This window comes from Hyperolius riggenbachi, chromosome 10 (genome assembly GCF_040937935.1).
Source record: "Hyperolius riggenbachi isolate aHypRig1 chromosome 10, aHypRig1.pri, whole genome shotgun sequence".
Taxonomy (NCBI): domain Eukaryota; kingdom Metazoa; phylum Chordata; class Amphibia; order Anura; family Hyperoliidae; genus Hyperolius; species Hyperolius riggenbachi.
The window spans coordinates 214285717-214298622 of NC_090655.1; the positions used below are offsets into that span (position 1 = coordinate 214285717).

General features: G+C 44.4%; 1 protein-coding gene across 1 annotated transcript; it reads left to right on the forward strand.

Moving 5' to 3' along the window:
• The first annotated feature begins 288 nt into the window (after positions 1-288).
• On the forward strand, positions 289-12229 carry LOC137534449 (oocyte zinc finger protein XlCOF22-like). The gene is made up of 9 exons (XM_068255944.1): positions 289-354; positions 4390-4507; positions 4715-4876; positions 4993-5095; positions 5701-5798; positions 5900-6011; positions 6851-6948; positions 7065-7167; positions 9060-12229. The coding sequence occupies exons 2-9, from the start codon at positions 4424-4426 to the stop codon at positions 10193-10195; spliced, it is 1896 nt and encodes a 631-aa protein (XP_068112045.1). The 5' UTR covers positions 289-354; positions 4390-4423; the 3' UTR covers positions 10196-12229.
• Positions 12230-12906: the final 677 nt, after the last annotated feature.

Consider the following 12906-nt stretch of genomic DNA (forward strand, 5'->3'; position numbering starts at 1 on the left):
GGGAGCGTGCTTTATTCGTCTTGTTAGACGAATAATTGACCGGGTGGTGGTGGTGGGAACTGATGATCGGAGGAGGACGGCATGGGACATGACAGCTACAGGGGGCAGATAGAAGCCCCAGGTAAGTGTCAGTTTTTGTTTTTTACAGCACTCCACAGTACCCCTTTAAAAAAAATAAAGTAGCAGCAACACACAATGCTGCACGTCTCAAGCTGCAGTTCTTATATTTTCCACTAGATGGCGGTGGCTCCATGTGCCGCGGAGAGATGGAGGTGGGACATGCGAACAGGAAGCTATAGAGTTGGGGAAGCAGAAAGAAGACATTTGCTGGAACTGGCAGTGGCAGCAGAGGAGGTAATAAGATACTATTTTGTATTACACCCGTTAATGCCCTTGTTATCTCCCCCATTACCAGCATCTGCTGCTGTATGTAGTGTAATGGTTTATGGATTTGTTTTAGACGTAGAATGTGAGATATTCTGCAAAGCTGTACAGAGATCTCTATGCACCAGAGGAGCGTACACTCCCACATACACATACCATGGCCAATGTGGGAGGAAGCTGACTGGAAGGAAACTGGAGCTGCCAAAGGAAGATACATATAAAAAGAGCGCTGTTAAAAGATTGTCACAGGGTGATGCCGATAATGACATCTTGCTACTAAAGTTGTTTAATGCTTTAGACATGTTCTTAAATTGTTAAATATCCTTAGTAACAAGATGTGGAGCTAGTCTACTTTAGGGGACCCACCGCAAATCCCCATAGACACTTTCAGCTGGGCTGCAGAAACGGAACAAATGTCCGCTTTCACCTTGTTTAAACCCCCACAAGCCTTATACCCATGGATAGGTAAGCATATCCTCTAACGAATTGTGAGGTTTTCGGTCCAAAAAAGAGTTGAAATGGGCTGTGTAGGAGCCGCCGAACGGCCTTCTTCTCGGTTCCGTCGGCCATCTCCGTTCTGCTGTGCAGGTCCTTTCTTCCTCCTCATTGGAGGGTTTGTTAGCTGCTGACTAAAGCTGGCACGCCCCCACCCAACAATTCCCTCCAATGAGGAGGAAGAAACGACCTGCAGAGCAGAACCAAGATGGCTGACGGACCCGAAATTGTGGCCGTTCGGCGGCTCCTGTACAGTCAGTTACAACTTTTTTTTGACCGAAACCCGCAAAATTCGTTAGAGGGCATGCTTAGCTACCAGAGGATATAAGGCTTGTGGAGGTTTAAACAAGCAAACAGAAGACATTTGTTCCGTTTTGCAGCCCAGCTGAAATTGTCTATGGGGATTTGCGGTGGGTCCCCTAAAGTAGACTAGCTCCCAAGATGTAATTACCGGCATCTATTATACTGTACATTACCTGATCACAGTGATCGCGTCTTCTCCACTTCCTGGTTAGTTTGCCGGAGTCCTGCAGCCAGCCAATCACCATGCTGGTACTGAAGCTCCTTGGTTATTGGCTGGCTAAAGGACAGCTGAAAATGAACTAGAAAGTGAAGGAGACGTGATCGCTGGGACCACCTAATGTAAGATAAATGCTGTTAATGACATCTTGTTAGTTAACAAGGTTATTAACATTTTAGGATATTTCTAAAACATTAAACAACCTTAATAGCAAGATGTCATTATCGGCTTAACCCTGTGACAATTTTTTGATCATGCTATTTTTATATGTATCCTCCTCCTCCTTTGGCAGCTTCAGTTTCCGCCCAGTGAGCTTCCTCCCACATTGCACATGGTATGTGTATGGTGTTACATTGGAGCAGGTAATGTATAACTACACCCCTGGCTACTCTCACATTGAACCCTCTCTACCTAAGACCCCCCCAGCAACTCCGATTTCAGGTACCCAAAATGGCTTTGACTCCTCGACTCCTTAGTCTAATACTTACCAGGGCTGTAGATTTGGTACAAAAATCATCCGACTCCAACTCCTGACTCCTCAGTTTATGACACCACCGACTCCACCTCTGACTCCAGGTATCCCAAATCACACCAACTCCGACTCCAGGTACTCAAAATTGCTCCGACTTCTCGACTCTGACTCCACAGCCCTGCCCCCCAGGTGTCTAACCCTAACCACTCCACATCCTCTACCTAACCCTAAGATCCCTCAGGTGCCTAACCCTAACCACACCACTCTGGCTGCCTAACGCCAACCACTTTATCCCTGGCTGCCTAACCCTAACCCCCTACCTAAGTGTAACTACTCCCTGCCGCCATAGGTGCCAATAGTAAATAGTAAAAGCCTTTTACTGATGCTGCGTAAGGCAGCGCCATTTTTTATAGGTGCTCGTCCTGCAGCATTTTTATCTGCTCTCCAATGTGCATATTTTCAGCTGCTCATTGCTGTTCCTGACATTGTGAGCCAGTTATGGGTGTTATTCCTATCCATTGTGAGTATGTTCTGGCTTCTGTCCCCATATGGTTGAAGGAGATTGTTTGAGGGAAGAATAGCCTTTTATTTTGGGGAAAGGATTATGCTGAGACAGTTCATCAGGAGAGAATGCTAAAAGATCAGGAATAGTTTTTACATTAGCAAGGGGATTCAATTGGAGGGGGGAGGGACTCTAGACTGCTAGGACTGAACTGTGTTACTGCACACTGAGTAGAGCAGAATGCAGTATATTACATGCCATGCATTACCCTCTACTCATAAGACTTTACGCACGTAATTCTGCTTACCGCTGTCTATTGCATCCCCGACATAAGATGCTGGGGATGGAGTGCTAGGCCTTGGTGAGGGAGTAGTGTTTTATTTTGTGTGGAAAGTAGTCTGCATCTGCTGACTGTACGACACGCCGCAGCATGCTGATAGCTCTGACATCAGAGCTCATGGTGCAAAGCGGTCAGAAGACACATAAACACGGATGCCGACATGCACCTAGAAAATGGAGAGGGGGGGGATACATAGGCTGAAGCACAGCAGTTCAGCACTGAGTGGGGTTGAATCACTAAAGAAAATAGCACGAGTAACCTCCTCTTACTTGCGTTTTTTCCACAGTGTGCTTTAAATGTAAAGGGCTGCACGCTACTATTGGCTGTGTAGCGCGCGTAATCACAGGAGCGCACGCTATTCTGTGGTTAGTGCAGCATAGCGAGCGTTAGTAACTTACGCAGCCTCACTGCAAATAAGGAGCACTCTCTTCTCCCACCCTGAGCCCCATTGGGTCCAGTCATTTTAAAGGATTTGATCCCCGCACTTTGATTGGCCCAATAGGCTGCTTATCAAGTGACAGGCAGCCTTTTGAGCTAATCAGAGTGTAGGGATCACGTTCTTTAAAGTGATTGGACCCGAAGGGTCTCAGGGTGGAAGGGGAGGAGCAGGAAGGAGGCTAAAAGTGGATCCGAGATATACTTTTACTCATTGCATAATTGTGTTCCTTTCATATAGTTTATAGTGCATTCCTCAAGCCAAATACTTTTTTTGTTTTGTTTTAATACTCTAATTCCCTACAAACTAAACAAGCCTCGCCCACAGCTCCTTTTGTGCCTTGGCACTGTATCAAGGGCTTACAGGAGCTCAGTCTGGGCAGGAGGAGGAGAAGGTTACTAGCCATTGATTTCGGAAGCAGAGGGGAGGAGGGAGGAGGAGAGGGGACTGAATTTACACACAGGCAAGCTGATAGCATCTCCAGCCCTCAGTCTGTGACAGAACATGGCTGCCCTCATTGTATCACAAGAAAAAATAATCATAAACTTTTGAAGCTGTTTGCAGCTAGATATGCTGTGTATACTATCTAAACTTTAGATAAGATATATAGACAAATTACTTGTTATAGTTAGTTTTTCATCTCGGATCCGCTTTAAGCTACTAGCACTGGCTGCAGCTTAGCGTGCACTCCTTGTAATTACACTCGCTACACGGCCAGTAGTGTGCGTAGCGTGCAGCCCATTACAATTAAGGCACACTATGGAAATCGCAAGACTAACAGGAGGTTGCTTGCGCTATTTTCTTTAGTGAATCAACCCCAATGTGAGGAAATGTCTGCTCTGCATAGCAGGAGATCACACTCCATGATGGAAATATGTGTCAGCAGCTAAAATGTAATAATACTGTATACATCCTTAGAATTGTAATGTATATATATCCTCACTGATTTGATCATGTGATCTCTCTCTCTCTCTCTCTCTCTCTGTATGTATATCGCATGACCAAATCGGTGAGGTATATATCTCCTCACTGATTTGGTCATGCGATCTATACAGCATTTCTATGTGGAAGGATAACAAACTGGTCATTATCTGGGGTCTGGACTGTGTTAGGAAGTGTTAAGGTAGAATCACAACCAGATAGGCAGAGGGGACATTACAATTCTAAGGATGTATACTGTATAATATAACTTGGAGTCCTACAGTCCAGGTGATTCTCAGTTTATTGTCTTTCTATGTAGAGGGGCTTCCTGTATAGATCACATAACCAGGCCAATGAGGATGGATGAGGACTGCAGTCACGTGACTGAGAAGATATTAAACCTTACTCTGGAGATCATCTACCTGCTGACTGGACAGGTGAGGAGGTTTCTGAGAGGGTCACATGACCTCACACTTATTTATCCACAGTAATAAAGCAGTCCTGACTGGACAGGTAAGGAGGATTCTGGGAGGGTCACATGACCTCACACTTATTTATCCACAAAAATAAAGCAGTCCTGCCTGGAGAGATGAGGATTCTGGGAATGTACACAGTGATTATTATTACTCTTCATTATTACACAGGATTGTGAAGTAGTGAAGAAGCTCTCTGGTGAGCTATTGGCCTCCAGCAGCCGTCTCCATCCTACAGATAAGTCCAGTAACAGAAATCTACCAGAGGGAGGTAAATGTTCTCTTTCTCTGGACTGCTCACAGGAAGATCACAGCAGCCCTCACCATTATCAGGTAGGTGGGACTGGAGGTCTCCCCAAATGGCCAAGTGAGTCCATGCTGTATGATCTGTATAGAAGCAGTACGGAGGCTATAGCATCATATTCTTGTGCTTTGTGGTCTTATTTTAGGATGAAGATGTGATTTTTGTTAGAGCAGTAGTCAGACAGGACACAGAAGAAATGGGTGATGAGCCGTGTAAGGAGGAGGAAATCCCTTCACAGATCAGCATAGGTAATAGAACTACACCAGAAATTGCTTCCATACACTTATAATGGGGCTTGGCTGGGACCTGGCTTAGTATACTATAACCGAATGTTTACTACAACAAGATTATACTGTACTTTGAGCTTTCCATGTACATCAGGCACATATTTGCTACTAAACACTAAATGCAAAAAAAATGTGGGGTTCCATTTATCTCTCTAACAATTACTTTTATTATTTGGTATTTAAATAGCGCCAACATCTTCTGCAGGACTTTACAGAGTGCATAGTACATAGCAAACAACATCCGGTACATAGTACATAGTCTTGCCACTAACTGTCCCTCTGAGAATTTCCCAATCTAATCCCTACCATAGTCATATATTCATGGTAGTCTATGGCTAAGGTTTGGCGGAAACCAATGAACTTATCTGTATCTTGGTGGAATGTGAGAGAAAACCAGAGAGCCCAGAGGAAACCCATGCATACTTGAGGAGAACATACAAATTCCATGCAGATAGTGCCGTGGCTGAAATCTAAGAATACTGCAAGGTGCTAACCGCTACGCCACCATGCTCCCCACAATCGCATCTTCTCTCTTCTTAGTCAATGTGATTGTGTGTTTTATACAGATGGTTCTAGGAGCAGAACCCCACCAGAGAGATGTACAGGTCCTCTTTATTCCCAGGATTGCCTACAGGAAGATCTCACCATCTGCCACCATTATCAGGTAGGTGAATGTGAGAGATTCTCCAGCTCAGAATTGTCTCGGTGCCGTCTGATTTGCAGGCAATCTGTGTGGGATGTTCTTGTATTTGTGGTCTTATTTAGGGTGAAGATGTGATTATTATTAAAGCAGAAGTTAAGGAAGAACCAAAACACACATATGTAGTGGATGATGAGCCGTGTGAAGAGGTGGAAATTCCTTCACATATCAGCAAAGGTCAGTAATAAACACTAAGGGCCTGTTTCCACTACATGCAGATTGGATGCAGATTGGATGCAGAAAAACTGACTCCAATGAATGCCTATGGGAAAATCTGCATCAGAAAAATCGCATTTAGTGGAGACAGGCCCATAGGCATTCATTGGAGTCAGTTTTTCTGCATCCAATCTGCATGTAGTGGAAATGGGCTCTAAGGCCCTGTTTACACTTGAATCAGTTGCTCTCAGTTATACCTGAAAGGGCAACTGATTTTCAAGTAATGCCCATGTTTTCCTATGGCACCTTTCACACTTAACGCATTTTAACTGAAATCTTTTTCACAATGCATTGTTATGGAGAAGAAAAAAAATGCACACCAACTGATTAAGCGTAAACTGGGCCTAAGGGCCTGTTTCCACTACACGCAGATTGGATGCAGATTGGATGCAGAAAAACTGACTCCAATGATTGCCTATGGGCCTGTTTCCACTAAACGTGATTTTTCTGATGCAGATTTCACCATAGGCATTCATTGGAGTCAGTTTTTCTGCATCCATTCTGCATCCAATTTGCACGTAGTGGAAACAGGCCCTAAGGCGGTACGCATTTTTTTTCTTCTCCATAGCAATGCATTGTGAAAAAGGTTTCAGTTAAAACGCGTTAAGTGTGTAATTGTCTATAGGAAAACATGGGCATTACTTTGAAAATCAGTTGTCCTCTCAGTTATAACTTAGAGCAACTGATTAAGTGTAAACGGGGCCTAAGTATATCAACAACAACAAAGTAAGAGGATTCTCCTCCTTCAGTCTCTACAACAGTATCCCCCTCCCCTCTAAGTCAGTGTGTGTTTCCTGCAGATGGATCCAGTCACATAAACCCACCAGAGAGATGTACAGGTCCTCTTTATTCCCAGAATTTTCCACAGGAAGATCTCACCATCCCCCACCATTATCAGGTAGGTGGTACTAAGAGTCTTACCAAATACCAAAGTGACTCCATGCTGTATGATCTGTACGGGAACTGTTTGGAGTTTGCAAAATAATATTCTTGTATTTTGTAATCTTGTATTAGGATGAAGATGTAATTACTAATAAAGAAGCTAAAGAGGAAGCAGAAGACACATATATGATTACCAATGAGCTGTGCAAGGAAAGTCCTCCACTGATCACCACAGGTCAGTAATAAACACCAAATGCAGAAAACATTCAAGGGGTACTCCTTCTTCAGTGTCTTTAACTAGGAACTCCTCTCTCTCTCTCATATAGAGAAATGAGGGAAAGATGGTGTTTGTGAATTTTGAATGATGATTTAAGGAAGTGAAGATATATAAATATGGTAGATAACGCTGTCTTTATTTCATTATAAATTTGGGATTGCTCATTATTGTCGTAAATTTACCATCATGTTCGCAACAAATGAGTAGGAGATACTGTACACCCTATGTAAGGCCCATCTCCATTCCTCAGTATATCATGTTCCAACAAATGAGGAGGAGATACTGTGCACCATATGAAAGGCCCATCTCCATTCCTCAGTATAACACCATGTTCCCAACAAATGAGGAGATACTGTACACCATATGAGAGGCCCATCTCCATTCTTCAGTATAACACCATGTTCCCAACAAATGAGGAGGAGATAATGTACACCATACGAGGGGCCCATCTCCATTCTTCAGTATAACACCATGTTCCCAACAAATGAGGAGGAGATACTGTACACCATATGAGAGGCCCATCTCCATTCCTCAGTATAACATCATGTTCCCAACAAATGAGGAGGAGATACTGTACACCATATGAAAGGCCCATCTCCATTCCTCAGTATAACATCATGTTCCCAACAAATGAGGAGGAAATACTGTACACCACATGAGAGGCCCATCTCTATTCCTCAGTATAACACCATGTTCCCAACAAATGAGGAGGAAACACTGTACACAATATGAGAGGCCCATCTCCATTCCTCAGTATAACATCATGTTCCCAGCAAATGAGGAGGAGATACTGTATACCACATGAGAGGCCCATCTCCATTCCTCAGCATAACATCATGTCCCCAACAAATGAGGAGGAGATACTGTACACCATATGAAAGGTCCATCTCCATTCCTCAGCATAACATCATGTCCCCAACAAATGAGGAGGAGATACTGTACACCATATGAGAGGCCCATCTCTATTCCTCAGTATAACACCATGTTCCCAACAAATGAGGAGGAAACACTGTACACAATATGAGAGGCCCATCTCCATTCCTCAGTATAACATCATGTTCCCAGCAAATGAGGAGGAGATACTGTACACCATATGAAAGGCCCATCTCCATTCCTCAGTATAACACCATGTTCCCAACAAATGAAGAGGAGATACTGTACACCATATGAAAGGCCCATCTCCATTCCTCAGCATAACATCATGTCCCCAACAAATGAGGAAGAGATACTGTACACCATATGAAAGGCCCATCTCCATTCCTCAGCATAACATCATGTCCCCAACAAATGAGGAGGAGATACTGTACACCATATGAGAGGCCCATCTCCATTCCTCAGTATAACATCATGGTCCCAACAAATGAGGAGATACTGTACACAATATGAGAGGCCCATCTCTATTCCTCAGTATAACACAATGTTCCCAACAAATGAGGAGGAGATACTGTACCCCATATGAAAGGCCCATCTCCACTCCTCAGTATAACATCATGTTACCAACAAATGAGGAGGAGATGCTGTACACCATATGAAAGGCCATCTCCATTCTTCAGCATAACATCATGTTCCCAACAAGTAAGGAGGAGATACTGTACACCATATGAAAGGCCCATCTCCATTCCTCAGTATAGCGGTGATATTAGTATATGTAAACAGTGGATAGTGTGCTGAAGCTGGTTTAGGTCTGTGGAACTCTATGTCTAATTTTATTTAATCTATTGACATTTCATTTTTATCCATTTCCATGGCAGATTTCTGTGACTCTTTCAACTAATAGATCATACTATATGACTCAACAGTACAAAGCAGTAACAATGAATATGCTGACAGTTATGTTATTCCTCCAATAGATGGACAGGATGTGTCAGAAGGACACCCTATTTCACCTTCAGATTTTAATACAGAAGATGATGGCATCACACAATGTTCTCCAGCAGGAATCCCCATTACTGGATATACACTTCACAGACTTAATCATAATAAGAGATCACCAGATCCCTCTAACCCTGAGGAATCTTATGGCACAGCATGTCCGGTTATCCCAAATATCTATACAAGTTGTCACAGTGCCAATAAATCAGACAGTGCATCTAATCCTGAACAATCTTCCTCCAGTAGAGATTTTGCTGTTAGTCACGAAGGTGAGAGGATATTTTCATGTTCTGAATGTGGTAAATGTTTCAAAACGAAATCCTTTCTCATAGTACATCAGAGGGTGCACACAGGGGAGCGGCCATTTTTATGTTCAGTGTGTGGGAAATGTTTTGTTCAGAAATCTCAGCTTCATACACACCAGAGAACTCACACGGGTGAGCGCCCTTTTTCATGTTCATTGTGTGGGAAAAGTTTTAATCAAAAAAATAACCTTCTTACCCATGAGAGACGTCACAGAGGCGAGTGTTCATTTTCGTGTACAGAGTGTGGGAAGAGGTACATGCATAGATATCAATTTTTAATTCACCTGAGAAGTCACACTGGTGAGCATCCATTTTCATGTTCAGAGTGTGGGAAGGGGTTTCTTCAGAAACATCACCTTCTTTCACATGAGAGAAGCCACACAGGCGAGCGTCCATTTTCTTGTTCAGAGTGTGGGAAGCGTTTCCTGCAGAAACATCACCTTCTTACCCATGAAAGAAGCCACACAGGTGAGCGTCCATTTTCATGTTCAGAGTGTGGGAAAAGCTTCACTCGGAAAGGGTCTCTTCTTGCGCACCAGAGTAGACATGCCAATGAGCACCCTTTTTCATGTGCAACGTGTGGGAAAAGCTTTAGTTGCAAGACATACCTTCTTAGGCACCACAGACTTCACACAGGTGAGCGGCCTTTTTCATGTTCAGAATGTGGGAAGAGCTTCAGTTGCAACAAATACCTTCTTAGGCACCAGAGAATTCACATGGGTGAGCGGCCTTTTTCATGTTCAGAGTGTGGGAAATTGTTTGCAGCAAAAAGAAGTCTAATTAACCACATGACAGCACATGCACCCTGATATGGTGTACACATATAGAAATCCTGTGTTGTAGAGATGAGGTTTGAAGAGCTTAAATAACCCAGCATCTATTGCCAGAGCCTATTGGTCGGAGTCATCTGCTGGTTTCTCTAATCTCTTTTGTACTTCAGTGGTGAGACCCTCTAATAATAATTCGCCGACACCCTTCATGGTTACTTTTAAAGGACTCCTGAAGTGAGAGAAATATGGAGGCTGTCATATTAATTTCCCTTTAAACAATGCAAATTGCCTGGCTGCCCTGCTGAACCAATGCCTTTAAAGCTAATGGGAACCGTTTAAAAAAAAAAAAAAAAAGTCAGATACTCACCGAAGGAGAGGGAGGCTCTCGGTCGCATAGAGCATTCCCTCTCCTCTCCCGGTGCCCGCTGCTGTCTTGGCTCCCCCGTAGCGGTATTCGACCGTTTCGGTCAAATACCGCTGTCTCCCGGCCGAAGGGAGGCTTTGGAAATGCTTCGGGAGCCCGAGTGCTCCCGAAGATAGGCCGCTCTACACTGCGCACGCGCGCCCGCCCTTTATGACGCACAAGCGTGTCCGCCGCCTGTCTTCGGGAGGACTCGGCTCCCGAAGACTTCCGAAGTCCCCTCGGCGTGAGATGAGAACGGAGGAGCCAGCGCAGCACCGGGAGAGGAGAGGGATGGCTCATTAGGACCGAGCCTTCCCTCTCCTTATGTGAGTATCTGCCTTTTTTTTTTTTTTTTTTAAACCGGGGTTACATTAGCTTTAATACTTTTAGCTGTAGACCCTAAAGAAGTATGTGAATCAGATGTTTGACTGGATTTACTGCCTGCTTGTTTCAGGTGTGTGATTCAGACACTTTCAAAGCCAGAAAGATCAGCAGCACGCCAGGCACCTGGTAATGATTTTTTAGAAGGAAATAAATATGGCATCCACCATATCCCTCTCACTTTGGGTGTCTTTTAAAGGGACCCTGAGCAGGACTTTAAAATGGGAAAATGAACGTTCCTGGGGCTTCCTCCAGCCGCTCGTAGTCGGTGAGTTTCCTTGGTGTTCTCTGGGCTGCCTCCGTTCTGTCCCTGGTGGCTCTGTTAGAGCAGTGTCTTCGGCCGGAGGACGCTGAGGGACCTTACCGACTACGAGGGAATGGAGGAAGCCCCAGGTAAGTTCTTTTGCCCACATCCACATCATAACCTCACCCCTCTACTCAGAGCTCTCTGTATTCTGCATGACCTTCTTCAGTCACTTCAAGCCTCTTAGCAAGGTTCCAGGCTGTGGGAGGAGTTTGAGACTGTTGTGCAAAAAAAATCCTCCTACAGTAGAGCAGGAGGTGGCTGGAAAGAGATATGAAGCTGGAGAGTGGAGCAGAGTGGAGCAAGGCAGCAGTAGCAGAGCAGGAAGTGGCTTGGAAGACATATGAAGCTGGAGAGTGTAGCAGGAGCAGAATGGAGCAAGGCAGCAGTAGCAGAGCAGGAGGTGGCTGGGAAGACCGATGAAGCTGGAGTTGTATCGTGTAGCGGAAGCAGAGTGTAATGGCAGCCACAGCAGGGAGTTACTGCTGTACAGGAAATGGGCTTCTGTTCAGGTGCTGTATGTAAGTAATGGGCGGAGCTGCAAGGTCATATTCAAATATAAAAGCAAAATCAATCAGCCTTATAATAATTGCAGTTGTGATAGAGAGTTATCTGCAGAATTATTTTTTAATATTATAGTCACACGTTGTAAGTTTTTTGATTGGGGGGGGGGGGGAGGGAGTAGATGAATACAAAGGTGGAAGGAAAAGCTTACCCTCCCCTCCGGTGCTCCCAGGATCCAGTGGTGACAGTGGGAGGAATCGAGGAGGTTGTTTCCTCTGTCATGAGAGGTGAGAGAGGGCCGCTACAACTGAGAGAGCCCCTCCCCTATCGGTAACAGCAGTGAGTGCAACGTACTGTAACACAAGATCATGTGACTAGCAGGGTATACCAGAAATTGTGTTGGACTTTGATTTGTGTATATGAGAGATACAGAAATACATATTATTGTTCCTATGCTAATAAAAAAAATTAGATCATTTTATGCAGCTGTCAGTTTTATTGTGTTTTAAGGTTTTTATTACATGACATAATCTATAGTTATAGATGGACTGCGGCTGGTTTTCTAGGAATCCCCACTGGCTGGCTTTCCATCTGCAGATCATATACTTACATATTGGAACATCACATGCACAGTCATGCAGCCACAGACTCCTGCAGCACCAGCACACACACACAGTGCCAGCACTGAAGGCTGCAGCTCCCCTGCCAGCACTGTTCTCCAATATGTTCCATGAACCAGTAGTGCCTCCTCCTTCTCCTCTCAGTGCTGCAAGGATCCTCCTCTCTCGTTAGCAGCAGGCAGGCAGTGAAGGTAGGCAGGCAGCTCACACACTCTCTCCTCTGCCAAGCTGCTCCTACAGTGTTTGTTTTCAAAATGATTCTGCTGTCTGTTCTCTTCTCCTTACTGCCATGGCATGCAGTTAGCAGCAACTCCACAATGAAAGGATACCATGTGTGCTGTGAAGACCTGACCAGATCATACTTGGAGAACATTCTTAGGTGGCCTATGCCTAGAAACGGCCCTGGCTAAAATGTTACTTTTGTGTGAAAATCACTTAATGCAGCTAAGGATCCTGTTATGAGATTTTGTTGATGATGAGCAACAGTGGTGCTCTGTAAGATTTTGGATATCCGAACTACCGAGATAATCCGAACTTT